Consider the following 26710-nt stretch of genomic DNA (forward strand, 5'->3'; position numbering starts at 1 on the left):
ATTTACCTAAATGAATTAATAGTTTATTTGTACATGCTTGTTTCAATTTTTATTTATGTATTCATTCATTTAAACAAGTAATACATTCTACATATGACATCAATGTTTTGTTTAACATCTCTTATAGCCAAAATATTTCAAATAAAGTAAAGAAATGGTATTAATTAAAAATGAGGGAGAAAAAGTATACATTTTTAACACACCCAGATAATATGTCACTTCTGCTCCGTTAACTTTTCACATACCCAGTGATTATGAGTTTTGCAAGGTGCTGCAAAGAACAAACCACCTTTCATTACACTAGCACAGTTAAACCCAGACTTCATTTGCTGAATGTCTTCTTTTAATCTGTAAGTAAAAGTGAAAAAAATAATTTACACAATTTGAAAAAGATTGGTGTTCAAAAATGTTGTACAATATTTGTTAAATACAACTTAGCACATTAATTATAACAATAAAACTTCATATTATGTCAAGTTTATTGTTTTGAGTATAAACTGTAGTCCAATGAAATTCTTACCTGCATGTCTTCTCAGCACAAAAGTGCAATTCAAAAATAAGTAAATATATAAATAAATAAGTAATAAAAAGTATACATGCAACGCACATGTATAAGCAGTATGCATTTGCAGGTATATATTTTGCTGAGTTTCCATTTAAAGTTGCACAAATAATACTCAGAAAAATCCTCGGTAACACGTTGTAAATGTCGTATTTGATGTGGTGGTAAAATTATTAATGAACTAGACATTAAGCCAGTTACAATAACGGGCGCTAGAACAGTAGTGCATAAACATTAGTAGGAACAGTCTATAATAAATGGCAAGGGACCTTGTATGTGGCTGTAATATGCGTCACTGTATTGTGTGCCTTTAATTTTCTCTCTCAGTAATACTGGTTTGTATTTCCCTAAAATGCCTGCAATTTTGTCTGACAGTAATACAGTGGAATCTCGGTTCACAATCATAATTCGTTCCAAAGCTCTGGTTGTAACCCGATTTGGTCATGAACCGAAGTAATTTCCCCCATAGGATTGTATTTAAATACAATTAATCCGTTCCAGACCGTATGAACTATATGTAAATATAAATTTTTTTAAGTTTTTAAGCACAAATATAGTTAATTATACCATTGAATGCACGGCATAATAGTAAACTAAATGTAAAAACATTGAATAATACTAAGAAAACCTTGAACAACAGAGAAAACTAACATTGCAAGAGTTCGCACTATAGCCTTACGACCCACTTGCTAAAAACACTTTTTTTAATGAGTTTAAAGCACAGGGAAAATAATGAACATTTGAAAAATCCGTAATTTAATAAACAACCAAGAAAAGTAACATTGCAACAATGCACACGCGCGCCTGTGTGTGCGTGTCTGTCTCTGTCGCAGGCCTGCGTGCGTGTGTGTGTGTGTGTGTGTGTGTGTGTGTGTGTGTGTGCGCGTGTCTGTCTCTCGTGCGTGCGTGTCTGTCTCTCATGCGGGCCTGCGTGTGTGTCTGTCTCTTGCGCGGGCCTGCGTGCGTGTCTGTCTCTTGCGCAGGCCTGTTTGTGTGTGTGTGTGTCTGTCTGTCTCTTGCAAGGGCGTGCGTGAGTGCGAGTCTGTCTCTCACGCGTGCGTGCGTTAGTGCGTGTCTGTCTTTTGTGCGGGCCTGTGGCCATGCGTGCATGTGTATCTGTCTCTCACGTGGTCCTGCGTGCGTGCGTGCGTGCGTGCATGTGTGTCTCTCGCACAGTCCTGCCTGCGTGCGTGCGTGTGTGTGTGTGTGTGTGCATGTGTGTATGTCTTTCGCGCCGGTCTGCCTGCCTGCGTGCATGCATGCGTGTGTGCGTGCATGTGTTCGCGCGGTCTGTCTGTCCTGCCTGCGGCCTGCATGTGTGTGTGTCTCTCATGCGTGTGTGTGTGCGTTCGTGCGTGCGTGTCTGTCTTTCGCGCGGGCCTGCATGTGTGTCTGTCTCTCGCGCGGGCCTATGTGTCTGTCTCTCTCGCGCACACACACCTGTGTCTGTCTCTCTCTCTCTCTGCACACACAGGGAATGGACAGGAAGAGACTGAACACGTGCCGTGTGGCCCCGCGCATGCGCACTTCACCAGAAGACACACACACACGGACACCTGGACGCACACAGGGGTTTTATTAAAGAGGATATGAAGGATTCACAGGCCATATATTAAAGTATACAATATCAAGAGAAATATGTCTCACTTAAGACTGTTCTAAAGTGAAGTTGATTTAGTAGGCCATATTGCAAAGATGATTAATCACTTTTTGTTGATGCTTTGTAAGTGCCATTAAAACCAAAAGAGCCCTTTGTAAAGGTCTTGTTACATAAGAGCAAAATAGTACTAAATGCATTTTTGCAGTACCTAAACTAAAATGTTACCAAATCCTTTTAAACACACTTTATTTTTGAACTTAAAGGAACAATTGTTGGAGTAATTTAAAGACATGCAGCAAACATGATAAGCTTCTTCATTCATTTGACTCCATTCTTGAGCTCCTGGAAATTAAAAGAATCCAGAGGTGTCTCCATGAGCGTTATTAAGTTGCGTATGGGCTGGGCCTCTAAAAGGCAGCCACTCAACCAAGCACCGTGGACCCTCTGTTACAGAGAAAAGACCGCCAAGCAGTAAACTGTTTTGGCATTAGCGCTTTTGTTACCATGCACTACCTGCACTAGATAAACCGGTATCTGTCTGAAAGTGTGCTTTCTTTGTAATTGAATCAGCTCTAAAAAGCAAATGCACAGCTTGCCCGCTCACTATATACACTTGCATTGTCTCCCATGGACTACTAGGTGACAGCCCCCCTGGGTTGCAGCAGTGCCACAGTTTCCCACAGGGCATCATGGGACTTGGAGTTTGTTGGCTCAGTCCTGTTGGGTTCCATGGGTGCCCCAGGGGTGCTGTGAGGACTGTGTAGACCTACTTTATCAGGTTTTCATCTCAACCAGAAGTGCTTCTGAACTACAGCTTTGGCACACCGGAAGTGCTTCTGGGTGAGACATAAAATGAGCTGCCTACCACTCTTCTGGGAGCCAGAGTTGGGAGGAAAGAGGATGAACCTTGAAAGGAGGAGTGGAGGCGGCAGTGACCACTGGCAGACAGAAAAAAGACAGCAAGAGTTGCAGAGTGCTATATTGTAATTAATTGCTGTGATCTGATACTATGGTTGTGACATGAATTTCCCACAAATAAAACTCTCTTGTACTTTTATACTTGTGTCCAAGCATGTTTGTGTTTTGGGGCGCACTGTTTGTTATGTGATCATATTTGTTCTTATTGTTGTTTTGCCAACTTGTGACTTATTATTAGTGTAGGACTGCAAATTTGAATGATTCTGTACAATTTGCTAGAAGAGAAGTGTGGGGAAAACAATAGTATGGGATGGCTGAGGTCATTTATTATGCTGTTTGCTTTCAAAGACAGCGAATGTGTTAATTTCTAGAATAGAGGGCAGATGATAATATTCCTTGGTGTCTTTTCCTCTTTCTGCTCTGCTTCTTCATTATCTTTAGCTGTGTAGGTGCTGTACCAGGATGTGGTTCCCTTCAGTCAGGATGGACTCCACTGTGCACCTGTAGAAATTCATGAGAAAAGATAAAGAATGGCAAGCTTTCCTCAGTCATCTGAGGAAGCAGAGGCATTGGTGAGACTTCTTAAAAGCAATGAACCGTGTTGTACCAACTATAAAGACGCTCATTCTTTTAACATCATCTCCTCCAATGTAGATGTCAGTGTGGTCTGCCTTCAGAAGTCTATGACCAACTCCTTTGTTTTCCTGACATTAAAGGTGAGATTATTGTCTTTGCACCACTAATTCAACAGGTAGATCTTGGATTATTCTCGGTGATCAGATCAATAGTGGTGCTATCAGCAAATTTAATGATGGAGTTAGAATGGTGTCTTGCCACTCATTCAGGGAAGATCAAGAACAGAAGGGAGCTTTGCACACTACACTGCACACTACACTGTATAGTGCCTTTGTTAAGGGTCTGCATGGAGGATGTGATTACGAACAGTAGCTCTATATTTTTATTTAAGGACTGCAATTCCCATGAGGCAGAACAGCTGTGCAGGGGCTGATGGGAAAATGTCTTTATCATTGAGCAAAAAATTTAAATAAGAGCTGCAGCAATAGCGGCATTTCACCTCAATCACTTTCGAGATTGGATTTATTGACTTGCTGAATTACACCTAACAGTATGTGTTTTTGTCTCATCATGTTTTGTGTTTAGCTGTGTTGCAGTTTCAAAATACACTGGATACTAGCTAATGGAACCAAAGAGGGAACTCAATGTTGCTAAACCCTCAGGGAACTCATCCAAAAACTATTTTTAGTGAGTTTTGTGCAAAATCTCACGTGCAGCAAATTTTAGTGTCTGTTTTTTCAAAAATGACGAAAAGTGTCTAGGACAGATGTTTTTCTCATCATTACATATTATAGTTTGTGATGTTACATTTTAAATAAACAATGGGCCTAGATTCAGGGTGCCTGTAAGTGAGTTGTGGTGCATGTTGCTGAATTCATTGGGGTGCACATGTGACAATAAATCTGAAATTAATTGATTACAGTGCATCTTTAATCACAGCACAGTCTTGTATATTTGAAAACCCAAAGGCTATTGCCTATTTGCATATTATTAATAAGTTTGCAATACCAATGAACACCAATGAACTGAGTTGCTTTGTTTTCAGCACTTTCTACCTTTGAAAGGCAAACAGTATAATTGAAAACCTCAGCCATCCAGCACAACTGCTTTTCTCATATCTTCCTTCTGAAAAACATACAGGACCATTGGCAATCACATTGGTATTTTACTCATCAGTTTGATGAACATTCAATCATAAGAAAAAATACTGTAACATATGAGTGTATAAATAATAAACACTTGCAAATACATTTGTATATAATTCTACATGGTATCTATAATTTACATTGTGGACACCAGGAAGCAATCCAGCTGCCCAAACACCCAACATAAGCAGGCACGGACAAAAATAAAAAAGCCCAAAGAGTTTTAATTGTGGGAAGCTCTTCCCCAGCAAGCATTTCTTGCTACACTCACGTGTATATGCAGCAAGCACAGCACAATACAGCAACTCTTTATCTTTCTCTGTCACTGCCTCCTCCACTCCTCCTCACAAGTATCATCCACCTTCCTCCTGACTCTGGCTCATTGATGTAACGGTAATGATGCTCATTATCTAATCCCCGGTACTACTTCAGGTGATATGGTGCTGCAGCGCCAAAACACTTCTAGGTGAGGTTGGAGCCTTATGAATTTGGGACTCCCAATTCCCGCAGCTCCCCCTGGCATGCCTTGTGGGCACCCATGTTGGGATCCAAGCCTGGGATCGCTGGCATCTAGCATCCTTGGGGGAGACAAAGCCCCATATAAACTGTCTCCCCTTATCCTTTCATCCTGAGGGCATCCTGGCCGGGTAAGGATTCCGGCCATCCATCACAATATATGCTTATTTTATTTATTTAAGTTCTTTAAGATAAATATTATATTTACTTATTTTAAAATCTTCGTCTTCTTCTTTTCATCTTGTCCTACTTCTATGTCGATCAAGCTTTCTACATTCAGCTTGGTCCTACACCTTTTAGCCAATCAAGCTAATTTCCTCCAAATCTTCTTTTACTTTATTCATCCACCTCCCCTTTGGCCTCCTTCACTTTCTCTTCCCTTGTACTTCCATTCCCATCACTCTTTGCACACATATTCATTGTCTCTCCTCATCACATGTCCATAGATAGCACTTTAACCTACTTTCCTGTACTATGTTAGATCTGTCACACTTTTGTTGTAACTCTGATTGCCCCTGTTCTTATTCTATCCTTTTTCTGTAACTCCAATCATCCATCCTAACATTCTCATTTCTGCCACATCTAGCTTCTTCTCCCATGCTTCCTTTACTGCCCATGCCTTAGTTTCATACATTATTGTTGGTCTGACCACTGTCTTAAAAACCTTAACTTTAACCTTCGCCTTAATTCTTCAATCACACAATACTTCTGATACATTCCTCCAATTGTTTCACCCACACTATTGGTTATCTCTGCATCACATTTTTCATATATATTCAAAGCTAGTTACATATATGTATATAACATCAAAAGGAAAATAACTGAATGTCTTACATGTTGCTGTGGAAAGCTGTCCCATCGATCCAATTCCATTTTCCATTCACTTTATTGAGTCCAACCCAAGTATGACCCGCAGTGTAATTCAATATGAAGTTCTTTAAAGATGAAATAATTAGAATTACAACTTGATACATACTTTCTAAATAAAGCACCTTGTCCAAAGTTAACTCCTACATTGCACGCAGAGCTGCTGGGATAGGCACTGCCTTCCTGTCACTGTGATTCCTATAAGTGGTTTAGAAAATTGAAAAAAATGGATGAATAATCCATTTGTGTGAATAATCAAAACTGATATAACTGCATTACATTGCCTTACATCTCAAGGGTGTAAAACATAATGTTGTTTAAGAATGACTTATACAATTTGTTGACTACCAATCTCAAGCCAAATGTCATTGAACATTGAACATTGAAATTTGATTTCATAATTGTGATACTTCCAACACTTTGCCATGTAAAATAGAAGTCAAGAAAGAAAAAAAGGATATTTTCTTAACAGATTTTAGAATATAATATACATGACATTATGATTGGTAAATATACTATTTATCTTTCTTGTGTGTTCTGCCTGCTCAACCAGCACTGTAATCTACAAGAAAAAGTTAGGAAAGTGCATTTGTGAATTGACTATAGACTGTTTGCTGGCCTCTAAATGATACTGCAGCAGTAGGCTAAAAGCAGACTGTAACAGGAAAGGCAGCAAATATAGGGTTAAAGCAAAGTTGACTTGTCAATAAGTAACAAATAATAAACATGTACTACGTTCAAAATAGGGCTTACTTAAATTGGGCCGTTTTCTTAAAATAATCATGAGAATCCTTGGCCCTTCATTTTCAAATACAGAGCATCTGCAGAGTCCTGACCTGTTTGTTACAAAGTGATCAAGACTACTTATTGCTTTTTGTTTCTTTTTTAATGTTACGCTTAACCAACAAATGGGCTTGTAACACTTTGTGAACATTTGCCATTGGTTAATGACATGTATAGTTGCAAAATAAAATATACCATTAAAGGATAAATATTTTATATATCCAATTAATGGTTACACAATGAACAGTTGTACAGATCAAAGTATCTTAATTATTAAAAATGCAATAGAGAATAGTCCTACCAGTTCCTCAGTTTTTGTAATTACAGCGAGGTTTGAACTTTGTTCCTTGCAAAAAGTATCAGCGTAATCCCATGTGTGTTTGTTTGTTTCAATATAATATGATTTTCCATTTTGATTCAACCATTGTACTTCATTCGTATTTGCTGTAAATCAGAAATAGCATATATGTAAATTAAGTATTATTATTTAAGGGAACTTAAAGGATTAGCATGCAATATCATTGTTTTTGTCTTTTACAAATGGAGCTCAGGAAGGTTTATTAACTTGTACAGCATTTGGCAGCAGAGCTTGAATGGGTAACCTTGTGGTTGATAGTCAGTTGATTAAACTACTAAAACACACAACAGGGATTCAAATCCACAAGTCACAAGGTGGTTTTTAGATCTACAGCCTTACAAGTTTTCGATCATTTATCGTCGAGGTCTACTGCCCCTGAGCAATTTGGACCATCAATTTCGGTCCACGCCTGCCTCATTTAAAAGGGAGCAGTGGAATGACGATTCCCTGCGGTTTGCCCGGAATGCGATTGTTCTTCCAGGCAGCTCACAAGCTGACGGTTCCATGCCACGCGAGCCCTTCTTTGTGCTAGAGAATGATCTGTTGTATCGGGAAGCAACCCACGAGGGTGAGGTGCGGAAGTTGCTGCTAGTGCCGCATACCTTCTGGCGGGAGGTATGTGAACTAGCTCACGCTCACCTCCTAGGCGCCCACCCCGGGGCCGAGAAGACATTGGAGAGAATCAAGCTCCGCTTTTACTGGCCTGGGATCAACGAGGAGGTCCGGCGTTTCTGTCAGTCCTGTCCGGAGTGTCAGAATCGCCAGATTCCTAGCAGGGACTGCGCTCCTCTCGTCCCTATCCCCTTAATAGACATTCCATTTGACTGAATAGGGGTCGACTTAGTAGGACCCCTGGAACTCTCAAATCGTGGCCATAAGTACATATTGGTCATGGTAGATTATGCAACCCGATACCCAGAGGCAGTTCCCCTGCGCTCCGCTAACACAAAAAATATCGCACGGGAATTAGTCAACCTATTTTCAAGAGTGGGTATCCCCAAAGAAGTCCTTACAGACCAGGGTACTCCCTTCACCTCCGATACGTTCAGGGACGTCTGAAGAGCACCTGAAGACGTCTGTCTACCACCCCGAAACAGACGGGCTGGTAGAACGTTTTAACCAGACGCTTTAACAGATGCTCCGCAAGGTAGTCAGCGCCGATGGCAGGAATTGGGACCAGCTCCTACCGCTCGTGCTTTTTGCCTACCGGGAGGTGCCCCAGACCTCTACGGGCTTCTCCCCTTTTGAATTATTGTACGGGCGACAACCCCGGGGACTTTTGGACATACTAAAAGAGGGCTGGGAGGCTGAGGCCCTTCCCTCCTCCAATATATTGGAATATGTTGCGCAACTGCGCGATAGGCTCACTAAAATCAGGCCTATCCTAAAAGACCACGTGACTCGTGCGCAGGCAGCGCAGGCCCGGTGTTACAACCGCAAATCCGTCCTTCGGGAGTTACGCCCGGGGGATCGAGTGATGGTACTTGTTCCTACCTCCCACTCCAAGCTGCTAGCTCACTGGCAGGGGCCATACGAGGTTAAGGAAAGAAAGGGGCTCGTCGACTATTTAGTTAATCAACCTAATCGTCGACCGAGCGAGAGGATCTACCACGTCAACTTATTAAAGCCTTGGAAGGACAGGGAAGAGTCTCCCGACACACGTAGATCCCTCTCCCTATTCGCCTGCACGTCTGCCCTTAACCTCGGGGACGAGCTGACACCCTTACAGCAGCGAGAGATAAACCAGGCTATCCGAGCCGTCCCGAAAGTAGTGAGCGAGTCACCGGGCCGGACCTCGCTGATTGCGCATGATATAGTCACGGACCCCGGAGTAATCGTCCGGGAGAGGCCCTATAGACTCCCGGAGGCAAAACGCGCCGAAGTGGAACTGGAGGTGCAACGGATGTTGGATATTGAGGAAAGCCATAGCCCTTGGTCCAGTCCTATCGTTCTCGTTTCCAAGCCGGACGGCTCCTGGAGATTCTGCAATGACTTTAGACGTCTAAACCAGGTCTCCAAGTTCGACGCCTACCCGATGCCCCGCATTGATGACCTACTCGAGCGGCTGGATGCTGCCCGATACTTGACTACCCTTGACATGACAAAAGGGTATTGGCAAATTCCTTTAACGGCATCAGCAAAAGAAAAAACGATCTTTAGCACCCCTAGTGGACTTTGGCAGTACAAGGTCCTCCCATTTGGGCTGCACGGGGCCCCAGTGACCTTTCAACGTCTGGTGGATAGAGTGTTGAAGCCCCACCAGTCCTATAGTGCCGCCTACCTGGATGATGTCATCATCTATTCCGGCACCTGGGAGGAGCATCTACTGCAGGTCTCTGCTGATCTCGCGACACTGGCTAAGGCCGGCCTCCGCATTAACCCCCGTAAATGTTTTTTTGGCTTAAAGGAGGCCAAGTATTTAGGCTACTTTGTGGGACGAGGACAGGTGAGACCCCAATGTTCCAAAGTCAAAGACATCTTGGAATGGCCCCGTCCGAGTACCAAGAGACAGGTGCAGGCTTTCTTGGGGCTGGCAGGGTACTACCGCCGGTTCATACCCCGTTTCTCCGAGAGGGCAGCACCCTTGACTGACTTAACAAAGAAGTGCGCTCCCCTGCGTGTGGTATGGAACGACAAGGCGGAACACGCATTCAATGACTTGAAAAAGGCCCTAACGTCGGCACCTGTACTAAGGACCAATGATTTTGGGTTACCTTTTATCCTCCAGACCGATGCTTCGGACACAGGCCTGGGCGCCGTGTTGAGCCAAAGCATCGATGGTGTCGAACACCCTGTGATGTACCTGAGCCGGAAACTGCTGGACTGGGAGACCCGGTACGCAGCGGTGGAGAAGGAAGCCCTGGCCATTAAGTGGGCCATGACTTATCTCCGGTACTACCTGTTAGGTCGCGAATTCACTCTGGTGACTGATCAAGCTGCGCTTCAGTGGATGTCCCTCCATAAAGAGTCGAATCCGGATTCTGGATTTACAGCCCTATAAGTTCACGGTCACTTATCGCCGCCGCGGCCTTCAGGCCAACGCCGATGCCCTCTCTCGTATTCACGACCTCTCGGTTCGGTCCGCCCGACCTGACGGTCTCGGGCTAAGGGGGGGTCGTGTCATGCATGCGCGAGTAGGAGGCCGCGGATGGACCTTAAGCCGCATCGAAAGACGTTCGCCGGCAGGGAGTGGCGGGGTACTAATCTTTCTCCTTTGTTTTCCAGGACAAAAGACGCTCCGCCATAGGAACTTTTCCGCACTGCGTCCACTTCCGCCCTTCCTCCGCCATCTTCCCTAACGTCAGCAGTCCCATCATCCCTCACGCCTCCTTCCCAGCATTCCTCTATTTCCGGCTTCTCCCTTATAAAATGGCCGCCGACACCTAGAATGGCGTCGCTCATATGAACTGTTTTTGTTTATATAATTTTGACCGTTTGAATAGTGGATTGTCCACAATATACGGGGCCGGAAAACCCCAAACCTTTGTGCTGTCTGTTGTTGAGTCTTTTACAGGCTATAGAATCTGAAATGTATTCATTTTCTGAAGTTGTTTAAATAGGGATACATGGGGCGGCAGCCTATTCTAACAATGCTAAATATGACTCACACTCTTTAATTGGGCAGGATGGTAGCCTCTTGCATGGCACACTTGCTCACACACAAACAGTCTCATATTTAAAGCCATACGTCCACAAACACTGTACCTGGGCTGGGGTTGGAACTTGGGGCTGTAGAGCTATAACATATTAGCACTGGTTATCATGTCACTTCATTATGAAGAGGAATGTCAAAACCTACTACTTTGACAGATCAGAAAAATAACATTTCAAATGAAAGGATATACATTATAAATTACTCACAATCACTTGTAGTTTGTCCAAATTCTAAGGAATCTATAAAGTAAATCAATAAATAGAGCATTTACAATCTGAAAACAAAATGTATATAACTGGTGTTTAAAATTTAAACATTGAACAAAACAAACAAGCCTACAGTAACACATGTGAATTTCATCCTGTCTTTTCCTGACACCACTTATTGCATTTGAGGATTGCAGAGATTCACAGCCTATGCCAAACATACCAGGTGGGTTTAAGATGGGAAGATATAATGTGGCAAAGTGTAACATTGTTGGACACAAGTCTGTTTTGAGGCCACAACAACACCGTGCAGTGTTATACTGTAAGTATATTGTGGGTAAAATGATGGCAACACTCTCCATTGTAAAAGTGATGCTAAACCTCCAGATTAAATAAGTTAATTAGCTCCAATAGCTTTGCCATTAGCTTGCCTGGATGTTAGTACTAGATCTAAGACTGGAGGGGTGATGCTAAGGTCAAACTGATCTCAGATGTAACATGCAAAAAAGAATACATCTCTTTTTTAATGTTAAAGTAAAGCAGAATATGAAAATAAGTATTGAGATATTTTAAAATGAGATGCAAAGATCAAAGTAGATTTTAGAAATATTAAATTAGTTTTACTTTGTGTGATGGTGAGGGTCGGCACCATGCTACACACTGCAAGCCTCTTGAACCTGCTACCGCCAACAGTGTTTCCAAGGGATGAGCTCGGCAAATGAGGACACCACACGAAGCAAGGGGAAGGTGCAAAGTGCTCAGTGCTTTTATTTAAAAAAAAAAAAACTAAAGAAAAGTGTCCAAAAAGTGTATTGCTTCAAGAAAGTTCAGTAAATAAATAATCCAGTTAAAAGCAAAAGTGAGTTGGAGGTTAAAATCAGAATAAATAAATCCATTAAAACAATGTTAAAACCAACTGGCAGAAAAGTGTTCTTTTTAAAGCTTGGTGCATTTTACTTTTAATTGGCGGCTCCTCCGTGTCACCCATACAGTTCTTTCAGCAGAGTTGCCCTCACAACAGGCACAGCTGACCTTCCCCAGGTCCGGATCCCTGTCGTCCAATGGATATGGAAAGGCTCCCTTTCCGGACTTAGACTTGGGTCTCCAACAGCCATGGCACTCACATTGGGGCTCTCCTCCTATGCCTCCTTGACCCCTGGTGCCTTCTTTGTCTTCTACAGCAAGCCATTCACACTCCTGGTCACTCCTGGTCCTCAGACATGTTTAACTGGAGTGACCAAATCAACCTCCGCAAGTGTCAGCCACACACTCCTGTCTAGGGGCTCTCTTCCCAGCTGCCTGTCTTCTGTCTCCAAAGCCTGCTCTCTTCAGATCGCTCACACCATCTCCTTCCACTTCCTGCCTACTGCTCTCTCTTTCCCTTTAACCTCTACTCTCTTCTTTACTTGTTTTTTCCTTTCCCCCCATTGCATTCATTCTTCCTTATTTATAATGGGGATGTGGCACAGCTGCAGCTATCTGCAGCTCCCAGCGTCAATTAGGGTCACAGACGATCCTCCATCTGTGCTGTAAGTGCAGGGCCATCCACTCCTACATCGCGCACAGTAACCGCTCTCGTCCCACTACCACAGCCCCACCTGAAGACACAAGTCTGGTGATTATTTATTTAAAATCAGCCACGGACCTCACTTTATCACACTTTGCGCATTCCAAAACATCTTAGCTTTACTTTGCGCACTCCAAAACATCTTCACTTAATACTGAATAAAGTCTTTGCATGAAGAAAATATACTTCTCAATTAGCCCCAGCAGAAGCAATACAGGACTAAGAATGACTTGCAGTACTTTGATAAAATAACAGTTTACTTTATTTATCTTCTAGGCCAGTAAAGCAACAAAACAGAAAATTGAGTAATTAATGAATAAAACAACCAACCAAAACACATGATATTTAAATAATTGTGATAATCCCTGAAGGCAGTATGGGATTGTGGGTATGGTGTTAGATAATAATCCAAAAGACCATTTAATCTCTGCTTTGGACAATTTGCATGACCTTGAGCATGTCACTTAAGGTGCATATCCTCCAACAGTAAAAAATATGTCACTTTCTAACCCACTTAATTCACACCAATGTTATTATAGTTTTGCCTTTTTATATTAGTTTTTATTTCTATATTTTTTCTGACATTACTTGGAAATCCAGTTTACTTTTAGTTTTCCCTCATCATGTATTTTTAGTTTTAATGTAATTTTTATTTCATCAAGACATTTCTATTTTATTTTTTTAACTATTAGTTTCAGTTTTAGTAATTATGGCATGGAGCTACTATTGAGTTTAGTTTTGTGTCACAATCAGAACTGTACACTTAACAGATTTGGATATAATATGAGTTTACTGTTAGTGGAAGCTTACTACATTTCATGGTTTACTATCTGCTTTTGTTTTTGTCTGATAAAAACAAGCATAATCAACACCAGATTCTGAATATGAACAATCAGTTTTGTGTATATAAATAATTATCGACGACAGGGAATAGGAGAGGGCCTTTGCATATTTGCTGTTTGTTTAATAATTGTTTATTTTTTCTTTATTTGTTGAATATATACTTTATTGTCTTCATTATATCTTTAATTGATTCATTGAGCTGCTCCTCAGTATCCGTGTGTGTGAGTGTGTGCTTGCTGGGTCAAGGCTGGGTGTGTTCCTGAATTTTGCCGTTAATACATAAACAAATCACCGTCTTTAGACAGTGTGAATCTTAGTCTCCTCACCTCCGCTACATAGTTATGGGACACACTTTTGACCTGGTAAGAGAGGAGCAGAAAATGAGAACAAAACTGATGGCCATCTTATCTTTACCAAGTCAGAAGTGAATGTTTGTTTGACAAATGTTGTTGTTGTTGTTTTTAGTTATAAAATTTCATGAGCTTCTGTAAAAAGCTACATGTCTGTTTTGGGACAAGTAAAATACTATTTATCTGCCTGTTTTAACTATTTACATAAATTAAAAATCAGTTCAAGCAGTAATAGCCATTTGCAACATTAGTAATGTCTTGGCTATTTTTATAGATTAATTGAATAGCACTTTGATTAAAAAAATAATCAATTTCTTCGCAAACCATGAAAAATTCAAGGTGATTCAAACTTTTAAATGCTACTGTATATATACAGTATATATAATTTTGATGTGACTTAGGCCATACTGTGTAGAGAAACCTCTTAATTCATGAACATTCTAGATGTGTTTCTACTTGTTATTCCCCAACTATTGCAATTCACATTTTATGAGAAACTTTCAGCATCAAGGGATTACTCATAGGATTTAACCTATGCAATGTGGACATGCTGAATTTTTGAAGCATTAAAAGTTGAAAATCAGAGACATCTTTCTAAAGACTTTGATATACTTAACTGGTATGTAATCAGAAACTGATGTCAGAAACTAAAAAATGCTTTATAGTTTGTATAGTATTCCAAAGGAAATCCTGCCTAAAATTTGTTTTACTACACAGGGTTGACGATACATCAACACCACATGGTTACATATTTCATCTCATGGAATGAAAAACTACAACCAAGTTAAGTAACTTGCACATGTCACCTAACAAAAAAGTAATTAATAAAATAATAATAATAATAATAATAAAAATAATAGTACATTTTTTATATAGCACCTTTCTCATACTCAAGGCTAAGGCAAGACAACGTGCTGCCTGCTATGATCAGGCATTACCCCATAATACCTTGGTTCACAATAGCATTCTGCCTCTTACTGCTCTAGTTATCATTTGAAATTCCTGTGACACAGAGGACACATAAAACTTTACAATCCTATTTATTTTATGATTTGATATGCGTGAATAATAAAAAAATATTTTTGTGGTGAGGCACATAGCATGTAACTGTGCAATCTTAGTTGCAACTGAGAGAGGAAGAAAAAAAGTATATATATATATGTATATATTGTGGAAGACACCCTGAACACAGACAGGCAGACATCGTTGTAGCACCCAACACACATTTATTTACTAATAAATAAACTTTCTAATGTTTACAAAAGTGCACACACAACCCCCAACTCCCCCAAAGTCCAGGCCTCAACACAATGCCTCACTCTATTCAGGCCACCTCTTTCCTCTCCTCCCAAGCTCTGTCTTTCTCCTCTCCCGACTCCAACTCTCTAATGGAGGGAGGCGGCCCCTTTTATCCACACCCAGATGTGTTCCAGGTGCCTCCCAATTAGCTTCCGCCGGCACTCCCCAGTGTGGCGGAAGTACTGGCTGCGCACCCGGAAGCACTTCGGGTGTCCCTGGTCTTCTACCGCCCAGCACTTCCGAGTGTGGCGGGGCTCCTCAGGCATTGGGGCACCACCTGACGGTGACAATGGACCCCTATAGGTTTGAGCTTTCAAGCTCGGTTCCCGAGGTCCCCAAAGCCACCAGGGCGGTCCTCTGGTCCTTCTGGGCGTCCCGGCTGGGTAGCACCCCCAGCTGCTTGCCACAGTATATATGTAACCCTTTTCTTAACCCTAGGGGTTAATTTAATTGTATACTCAACAAGAATCCTGGATCCCCGGCAGTTGAATGGTGAATTTGGCCGGTAACTTCTTTACTTTCGGTTTTAAACTTTAGCAGCAACTTGATTTCTTCTTAAATTTAAATAACTCTCTAGTCTCAATGAAATACCAGAATACAAATTTGTAAAAAGGAAAAAAACAATAACGATTTATTGTATGACAATAATGTAATAGTTTGTGGTCAAATAAAAGACATAAACCTCTTCTCTAATCTTTTTTTTTTTTTTGTCTATGTTTCTGTTTTGGAATACCTTAGTTGAATTACAATAATAGCAAACCAGTTAGAACACTTTTCAAGGACTCCATTTCCCCTCAGAACTATTTAATACAAGAAAACCAAAAAAAAACCACATCATCCATCCCAGGTGAGTTTAAGACTCGAGAAAACGTGCAGTTCACACCACAACAGTATATAAGTATGCATGAGTCAGTCAACTAGTTCAAAAGTACGTGAGTTAGTCAAATAGTTCAAAAGTTGGATTGATCGTTAACGTTGGGGCCCATTTGTGGGTGCACATTAAACAGAAGATGAATTCCAATGTCAATTCTGCATGAAAAATGAATCCACTTACTTTCTCCGATGAGTTAATGAAACAATCGTGTATTCACCGAACAACACGAAGACTCAGTGTCGTTCACGAGCCGTCTTGAAATCCTAAATGAATCCAGCTGATCCACTTCGAAAGAAGAAATGCACGCTCTGTCCTGTTTTGCTGCACTTCTGAAGACTTCGGCGGTGATAAGGGTTTTTATCAGCAGTTCTCACTCCTTGCGAACAAATGTCTCTCCAGCTTCTAGGCCTTCGCGTCACACACACACTCGCAGCGTAACTAAGTGATGACTTAATATTGCGACCGCTACCGTAGAGAAACAAACATAACTGCATTTGAAATACAACCGAAAAAAATAAACAAGCGTCGTCACTCTTCACTTGGGCCGGATATCACAGTGAATATACTAGTCTCCAAAACAGATGACGCTTTTCTTTCCCTTGTAAAGACAGCAGATATCGCTGGCAGCGCACACATTCACCATGCTCTCTCGCACTGCCTCATCGTGTGACTAAAATCATGATGCAACCTTAAGCTCAACATTGATTGGCTTGCATTAGTACACCTATATTGCATGAGCTTTCTTATCGGATACGGAAACACAATTATTATTTTATCTTCCCAATAAAAAAAAAGAAATAATAAAACAACAACAAAAATACAGTTTAGTACATTGTACTATTTCTGACACACAGCATACTTAAAACAAACTTGTTTACTACTTTTGGGGTTCCTACATATATATATATATATATAGTTCTGTGTTGGAAAGATCGAAAAGATGCTTACTACCTTAAAATAATCAGATCTGATGATGTTACTGCATTCCTGCCTCTCTTTTAATAGGGGAAATGGCCACCATGACTTCACATGGTCATGCAGGCATCAGACACAATTTTCTTCATTCTGCATCCCTGTCACTACTAAATTCCAAATGACACAGTGAGAAGTGGTATACTGTTTATTTTGCATTTTTAATTTGCCATTTAATGCCTCTTGAAAACTGAAAATAAGCAGGGATTTTAAAAGACATTTAAAAAAACAGTTAAAAACACGCTAACAATGTCAGATCAGACTAGTTAGCTAAATAAATACTCACAGTCACATGTAGTTTGTTCTTGGCCTTTGGGAGCTTTACAATAAAACAGTAAATAGAATATTAACGGTTTATTTGAAAAGGATGTTAACATATGTTAATGTATCAGAAAATGTATTATAATAAAAAGTAACAGAGATATTACCAGACATAATGATTATAGGGAATCAAAAGGTTACAAAGAAAAAACTGAATTAATTAAAAAAGGTTTATGCTTGCATATTTAACTTGAGGAGTTTAATGACTACAGATGATAAAAGAAAAAAAAGAATATAGCTTAATTACAAAAGTGGTTTACCTTATTATCTGTAACTGAGTATTCATTAACATTCCAACCATTGTAAGAGTAATAGCAGTTAAAGGTAAGGTTTTTGGGTATTTTTTATTTTTAATCTTTTTATTATTTCCAAATAAATATTTAGCTGTGCTAAGTACGATCTTTACAACATCTATAATCAGTAAAGTAATATTCCCTGAAATTAAAAGCAGGTGATGGACTGCACTAACATCTACAGCAACAATATACATAGTCTTGCAACCAGCTGGGGGCCAGACCCAGCCGGGACGCCTTGAAGGGCTGGGAGGTGGCATGTATGTCCTCCGGGCCACAAGGGGGCAACTGCCCTGGTTCAGAGGAGGATCATGGGAGAAGAGAAAGGAGGCTCAAGCCCATTGGGGCCCGTGGCCACCGCCAGGGGGCGCACTGAGTCTCAGAGGGCCCAGGAATTATCCACTTCTGCCACACCCGGAAAGATGGAGGATGATCCCTCCAGGGATGCCCGGAGTGCTTCCGAGTCCTCTCCTGACACTTCCGCCACACCAGGAAGTGTTGTCAGAGGGAGCACCTGGAGCACATCCGGGTGAGAATAAAAGGGCCCGCCTTCCTATATTCGGAGAGCTAGAGTTGGGAGTGGGAGCGGGATGAAGCTCCCGTGGAGAGAAGAAAGCTGGCCCACGGACATTCGGAGAGGGGCCTGTATTGAAGGTGGTTGGTGCTGGGAGGCACTGTGTACTGTGTGGGATTGTAAATAAACGTGTGTGGTTTGTAAAGATGTGGTCTCAGTCTGGTGTTGTCCGGGCATGTCTGACAATAGGTAAACACCTCACCTGAAAAAACTGGGAAAGAAGCAAAACAAAGAGCACATAAATATGAATATAAAGTCCTAAAGGACTTTAAAGGTCTGGTTGTGACATTTGTGTTTATTTAAGAAACTGTCATAGTTCTCAAGACATATTTGCAAAGAAAATACGTATTAAGTTAGGACCAAGATAGATTTTTTAAATAAAAGGCAAGTCAATAAAGAAGAGGCAAACATCAAAATGTATACTTACATATTATTATCCTATATTCCAATACTCTGTAGGCTGATAAGATGCATCCGGAAAGAAACACTGCTATGACAACTTGTTTTTTATGATTGCAACACTGTTGAATGAAGCTGTAACGTCTTTGAAGTGCTGTAGAAAAAAAAATAATAGGGTAATGCATGTGAGAAAAGTTATCACCCTGGAGAGTCCGGTAATCCTGTTAATACCACTCCAAGGCAGGAGAGGGCGCTGTCACTGAAAATGTATTTTATTTTTTCTGCAGCACCAAAGAAGACCCCAGGAGAGGAGACCTAGCTCTGACCCTAACAAATCATCTATTCCCAATCTCCAACTGACACAGTCAGAGGCTGTACCAAACTCACTCTTTGCTGTTGTGGCTTTAGTTCCACTCTCTCCCTGCTTCCATTAGATAGGAGCAATGGAACAACAATTTGTTGAAGTTCAGAAGAACCTCATTTAAAAGTTTGCCAACCACACAGCTTGTGCCAATGGGAGGTTGTTTGAAGATTGTACAAGACCTGTTATACTGAATGGCAGAGCAGCAAGGTAAGGATCTGTGTTAGCTTCTAATTCCTGAGCCTTACCGGCAGGCTCCAAGTATGTGAAATGGCCCATGGCCATCTACTCAGGGCACACTTTGGCTTGGAGAAGACCCTATAGCACATCAAACCTTGTTTGTACTGGCCAGGTGTTAATGGGGAGTTTGAGTTTCAGCATTCTGAGTATCAAGCTGCTGCTATTATTATTACTATAATATAGTAAAAACATAAATTTAACATTCATGTGGTACAACAAACTTGCCTCTCCCTCTCTGAGTTGATGCCATTTATCGCCATTCTTTTCACAAGAGCAATGATGACCACGGTTGGTGCTGTGGCTGACGCCTGCTCAGAATTATTTGTTGTACCAGCAATCAAAGATACAATGTCCCGTGACTGCTATCAGACTACCATACAGCATTTGCACTTTGACAACAAAGACACCCATGCAGAACTTGTGGAAAACAACAGATTTGCTTGCCAATGTTTGAGAACTGAGCTCCGTCAAGGCAGGGGATGGGAGAGAAGGCTGCTTGTGCTGATCGACACATTTACAAAACAAAAGATGCTGATGGAGAGATGTGAAGGAATTTAAGGTGGGCCGAGGTTATGAGTTTTTTCGTAGGCTTTGGTAATTCTAGTGTTAAATTCTCACCTACACTACTACCTCCAGGGCATCCGCAGTGCATCCTATAACTGAGCTTGCCCTTTTAATTAGCTTGATGATTTAATGGGCCTCTCTTGAAGTGATGTTACCAGCCCAGCACACCACAGCGTAAAAAAAAATCACACCGGCCATGTCAGTTATAGAAGATGTGAAGGATGTCACTTTTCACATTAAAGGAATGCAGTCTACTAAGGAAAAAGAGCATGCTCTACCCTTTTGTTATATTGTTCCTCTATGTTCCGAGACCACTCCAACCTGTCATTAATGTGGACCTACAAGTACTTGTAGGAGTGGACCACATCTACATTTACTCCTTAAATAGTGACTGAACACAGAGGCTCTTTGGTGTGGCAAAAGTCGATAATCAGTTCCTTGGTTTGGTTGATGCAAACAGTTTTTCATATAACAAAATTTTTGCAGACAATTTTCTTTGCACCAATAAACAATCTTCTGCGCCTGACTCCTTTACTCTGTCTCATCCCCTTTATCAGTACACCCCACAAGTACAGAATCATGTGAGAATTTCTGCAAGTGACATGAATGGTTGTTATATTTGTAGTTGGAGGTGTACAGAGCAAAGAGCACACAAGACAGAACTATTTATTGTGGTGCTCCAGTGTGCATCTATAACAGAACCATACTTCTGGAGTCTCACAAACTGTGGCCTGCCCAACAGATAGTTCATCATTTAGGACACCATACGCTTATCCACCTTCATAACTTTAAGTTTACTCCAGGGATGGTACTTTACTACAGGGATGGGCAGACGGTATTAGAGAGAAATCAACAAAAGATCATTCTCGCAGTGCTGCCAGCTTTCTCCTGGTGAGTATAATCCTTGTGGAGCAGATACATAATTGCATCCTCCACTCCAGTCTTTGTCTGATAGGCAAACTACAGGGCATCCAGGTGGTCTCCCACAAGAGGACTCATATAATCCAAGACCATCCATCCATCCAACCGACTATATCCTAACTACAGGGTCATGGGGGTCTGCTGGAGCCAATCCCATCCAACACAGTGCGCAAGGGAGGAAACTAACCCCAGGCAGGGCGCCAGCACAACGCAGGGCACACATACATACCCACACACCAAGCACAATTTAGAATTGCCAGTGCACCTAACCTGCATGTCTTTGGACTGTGGGAGGAAACCCACGCAGACACGAGGAGAACATGCAAACTCCACGCAGGGAGGACCCGGGAAGCGAATCCCACTGCGCCGTGGTGCAGCCATAATCCAAGACCAGTTTTTCAAATCTCTTTGTGATATGAGATGTAAGTGCCACTGTTCTGTAGTTATTAGGTAAAGAGGCTCCTGGCTACTTTAGAATGGAAGGAACACTTATGCCATGTTTTATTGGTCCTTCGCACCATATGTGCTGTGGAGCTAAAGACTAACCCCAAAAAAATGTTACTTCAGTCTTACTGCGACCAGATATTTAGGATTTAGGAAACTAAATAGCAGATTCAAGCCTTCTTGAATTTTGCTGGAGACTTCCGCTAGTGTGTGCCATGACTCTCCTTTGATGGGGTAAACTTGGAAGAGTGCTGCCAATATAGTTGAAAAGACTCCTGAAGCTGAGGCGTCTTCAGTGACATAATGTAAGAAGTGATTTCAGCTCCGGTGTTGATTTCTCTTATAATATCTTATTCATCTTAGTCCTACAGCCAGCCACATCAGGTGAGATTCATGTTTAAGAGTTAATGTTCACAAAGCTGCTGAACCGGATGCACTGCCTGAATGGACACTGAAGTCATGCATCATCCAACTTGTGGGTGTATTCACAAGCATATTTGACCTCTCACTACAGTAGACACATGTCCCTATATGCCTCAAAACCTTCATCATTGTTCCTGTTCCCAAAACGTCTACAGATAAGTGTGTGAATGACTATAGCCCAGTTCCACTGACTTTCAGATTAATGGAATGTTTTGAGAGACTAGTACTCTCACACATTAGACAAATCAGAATATCAGACCTGTACATACACCATTACACTGCTCCACAGATGATGCTGCCTCTATTGCACTCCACACAGCCTTATCCCACCTAGAGAAACCAAATACATATGTGATGATATTTTTCATAGATTTTCGTTTAGCATTTAATACTATTAATTCCAATAAAATGGTTATTAAATTCAACAGCTTAGGCCTGGACACTTCACTCTTCTCTTGGGTGAACTTTCTCACAAATATACCACAGAATGTTAGTATTGGAAAGCAGACTTCCTCTACTCCTATCCTGAACAAAGGCTTACTACAGGGTTGTGTTCAGAGCCCAATGCTTTTCACTCTCCTCATACATGACTGTACTCCCATGCACACCTCAGATTGGACTGTGGAATTTGCAGATGGCACTATGGTAGCAGGCCTGATTACAGATAATAATCAGTCAGCCTACAGGTTTGAGGTAATACACCTGGCTGAATGGTATATTGATAATCTAATCCTAAACACATGTAACACAAAATAAATCATTGTAGACAACAGGAGAACAAAAAGAGGCCACCTCCATACAGGATAAAGAAACAGAAAGGGTGGAGAGTGTGAAGTTCCTGGGAGTCTACATATCAAAGGATTTTACATGGTCTCTTAATACTGATTACTTAATTGGGAAAGCAAAACATCTACATTTTCAAAGGAAGTTGAGAAAAGCCTGTTTACCCTAAATGGGGAGGGTTAAGTCAGGAAGGGCATCCAGTGTAAAATTTTGCCAATTCAATATGCGGACAACAATTTTGGATGATCCGCTGTGGCAACCCCTAACGGGAGTAGCCGAAAGAAGAAGCAAACCATCCTGAAAGCAGTATGGGGCAATCAAATCCCATACTAACAGAGTGAGGAACTGATTTTTTTCTGAAAGCTGTGTCACCCATCTCTCTTCTCCTGCCATACATAAACAAAAATACAGATATGCATTTGCATTCACACAACTGAACTTTTGAGGACTGATACATTGTTACTAATAAAGAAGCTGCTATTTATGTAAATAATGTTCACTTATATTACTTCTGGGATTAGATCCTACTCATTGCCAACTGTCAAACATACTGCTTTTTATTAAATACTGTATAAATGTATTTATTTTACATAATGTTTCTTACACATTGTAAATGTAAAATATGCTGAACTTTCAATAGCCATTTTATTGAAATCCTTGTTTAACTGTTTGCAATGCTTATGTTTATGGTTTCTTTTTACTTGACTGTAAAGGCAGAGATGTCAACTAAATTTTGAACAGAAGTATTGTATAATGAAAATAAAGCTCTCTTGAACTTGAAAGTTCAATCTATAATTTGTCACTTCATCCTGTTCATGTATGTAACTTTTATTATGACTTAATGCTGATCTGTTTTTAACTGCTTGCAGTGCACCATGCTTTATAGCTTTATACTGTAGCTGTGCATGGTTTATTTTTTTAAGTTTCCTTTTGGTATTTGCAGTTTTAAATCTGTAAAGTATATATTCAAACTCTTCCTGATAACTGATACATGTACTTGCACTAATATTATTAACATTTTGGTTTGTATGTTGCAGTCTTGTTTTCACAATAAAGTAGCTGTAACAGTACAATATGTAAATTACAATATATGTATAAAATAAAGATTAACTGGTTTTAAATTCACTCTTTAATAAACACAGTAGTACCCTAGCTGCTTCTAAACTCCACAACTAATAGAAAAGCTTTGTAATAATGTCACTGTTCAGTTCATGCCTTTTATTAGATTTCATTATTAGATATTATTAGATTTCTTTTTTTATGTATACCGTACTATATGTAACTGTATACTATACTCGCTTTGCTTCCACATTAAAAGGCAGCCACTTTGCAACGCTGCTGCTTGCATTGTGATGAATGGTTGGCTAATTTTGGTGGGGGCGGGGCTGAACACATGCTAAGGAGATGCGGCCGGATGTTGTGCTTGTCGCGCTGCACGACGATCATTTAAAAGCCTCTACAGCAGCTGTCCTTTTGTCTCACTGCCTTGTCTCACGGGACATTAAAGTGTCTCTGAGAAAATCAGGTATCGTCTCCAGGTCTTCCAAGATTTTTTTTTTTATAATTGAGAGATGTTTTCATATAACACAGTGATTTCATGTGTCATGCCATGACAAGAATATGAACTTCTCCATCTGCACATTTATTTTACTTTTAATATATATGTGCAGTAGTTTGCACTGCTGCATCATGTCCATTCTAAATGAGCCTTGTACGAGTTTGGGGTTACGTGTATTTGTGTGTGTGTCAGTGATTTCCCAGTGTACTGCCTTGCACTTGATACTCCTGGGATTCATTCTGACCCCCTACACTCTAAATTGGATTGAATGATATGTTTTAGTTATTTTAAACCTGACTTGAGCAAAATCTGGATTACAACTCATTTTTATTCCTTCCTTATTACCTTTTGATAACTGCAAGCTGATTAACCTTTAAATGAATTAAATTTAATTTTCTAATAGGATTTAGCATGAATAACTTAAGATAATAAAATAAACAGTATAAAGCTAGTTTATGAGTTTTATGTTTGTTTTCACTGTTTTCTGAGGCAAAAGTAGAGAATTTATATCTGTAAATGCTATTAAACTATCCCAAGTCCAATTTATTTTTCATTTAAATTGCTTTACCTTTGTTAATAATGAGTATGTTTGTTTTGAACCCTGTTGGAGGGATAGTGTCATAGAAGACACGGGTAGACTGGCAATCCCGACTGCAATGGATGGATCCATACCCAGCTAGGAAACCATGATAAAGGAAGGACATGGATGGTACCTTTCCCAGTCAGGAGGCCATTATGATGAAAGGACAGAGGACAACCAAGGCTTTGTGTTACCCCAGTACACTGGGTGGAAGTGTCTCTCTGGTATGGCTCCCGTTTGGACACCCACACACCCAATTTTGCTGGGCAGTCATCTTGGGGTTCTTGGGTGCCACTTAGGTGAGCTGCTGGGAGTAGGACCTCCCATTACAGAAAGACTTCACTGGACCTGGAAGTGCCCAGGTGGCAATCATGTTCACTTCACCAGAAGTACTCCAGGGTATGTGTTGAAAAGAAGTGCGGGAGGAGGTGAACAAGGCTTATTTGGAGGAAAGTGGAGGCAGAAAAAGAAGGGAAAGAAATGAAATGAAACGGAATTGAATTGTGACTGATTTATCTGGTGATAAAAACCAGTAGAAAGGTTTTTTTAAATTAAAACTTCTTTCCTGGATCCCATGACTCTGTGGTTTGGTTGTGACTGGAAGCATGGGGTGGAAGTGTGGCCCTACTGTTCACAATGTGTATATTTATAGAGAACTGGCTGTGTAGAAAAGGCTGATAGTTGTTAGCTGTGAAACTAACTTGGCTCCACTTGTGATTGTGAGATTTTTTTAGTTATTGTACCTTGGGTAACCTGCTTGAGGTTCTGTTTCTCAAAATATAAGTAGACAGCTTTATATTTCAATTGAGGTAAAGTGCTTTGAAATGGTATGCATTGCTGAAGAGCACTATAAAAAATAACAACTGGTTGTCTCTTAAGCAACTGAAATAAACCATTGTTTTATATAGGTCTGGTTTAGTTCAGATGTTTTCTACAACTGTATGTGAAAGTATACATTTTGACTAATTTTATGAAATGAAACCAATATAATTAAGGTTGAGTTTATTTTTATCACCTATTATAAGCCAAATTTCAGTACCTTGTTGCTGTCTTCTTGTGTTATGGTCTTGCTGCATATCACAATCAACATCCTCCGAGTGCATTTTCAAATCTGAAGATGTGCAACCAGAAAACCAACCAACATGTATTATCTGCAGAAGAAGGACAGGGCTTAAAAATGTAATTTGCAAAATGACAATTTAAACATGATTGGCTTAGCTTTTATTTAACAATTCCAACAGTGTTTAAAATAACACATGTAGAACACATGGGTTCAAAAAAAAGAGTGGAAAAATTAAAATTAATATTCCAATTTTATTTTAAATATAAACACAAACTTGTCAAGTCTAAAAGTATCAGAGTTATCTGTCATAAAACAGAGAAAAATTAAACATATCACAGTATTTTCATGCACTTATTGCGTTTCTAAATTTGCAGTTTTAGTACTACAGTGTCAGGAATCCAGTCATAGATATGGTGCCCGTCCATAACAGGGCATTCATAACAGAGTCAAATTACAGTTGTCAATAAACTTAAGAGGTACTTCTTTGGTATATGGAATAGTGTTAAAGTTCACAAAGGAAACCTAAAAATGGCACAGAGAAAAACAGGGAAATGCTACACATAAAGTGCATTGGATACAAATCGGACTGGAGTTAGAGGGTACCAGCGGTTATCTAATAATATATGTCATTATAATATGTAATTTAAATGACTAAGCCATGTACAGTCTTGAAAGAAAGTATTGATAAGTTAAATCTAATGTAAAATCTTTCTGTATGCAAGAAATGACAATTGCAATGAATACTCCTCCAGAAGACAAACATTTATTACATGTTTATTAAAAAACACAGCTGCCATACTTGAATTATAAATGTATGTACAATGTGAGCTAAACTACCTGCCAGGCTAGCAGGATCAATAAACTAACTCTGAATCATTTTCTTCATTTCTTGTGTTCTACACTTAAATTAGAAAAATAATTGTTGACAAAAAAGGTACACTTACCAATGTTTAGAAAAGGATCAGAGGAGCAACAGTAATGAGGTGACTTCCTGCTATTTGAAAAATTTTAGTTAAACTATCACTTTTGAGTAGATGGCCTGCCTCTCAGAGGAGGGCCAGTAATTTGTAAATTGCTGTACATGAAATTGGTGAC

At 40.4% G+C, this 26710-nt stretch overlaps 1 protein-coding gene across 1 annotated transcript; it reads right to left on the reverse strand.

The window, feature by feature from the left end:
- Window positions 1-183: 183 nt before the first annotated feature.
- Window positions 184-26609, reverse strand: LOC120534998 (asialoglycoprotein receptor 2-like). Its single transcript, XM_039762506.1, has 8 exons — window positions 26560-26609; window positions 25592-25703; window positions 18707-18832; window positions 17378-17410; window positions 11187-11219; window positions 7269-7411; window positions 6152-6252; window positions 184-348 (listed from the first exon to the last, which is right to left on the reverse strand). The coding sequence occupies exons 2-8, from the start codon at window positions 25653-25655 to the stop codon at window positions 216-218; spliced, it is 633 nt and encodes a 210-aa protein (XP_039618440.1). The 5' UTR covers window positions 25656-25703; window positions 26560-26609; the 3' UTR covers window positions 184-215.
- Between the last annotated feature and the right edge of the window lie 101 nt (window positions 26610-26710).

Source organism: Polypterus senegalus, chromosome 9, assembly GCF_016835505.1.
Source record: "Polypterus senegalus isolate Bchr_013 chromosome 9, ASM1683550v1, whole genome shotgun sequence".
NCBI lineage: Eukaryota > Metazoa > Chordata > Cladistia > Polypteriformes > Polypteridae > Polypterus > Polypterus senegalus.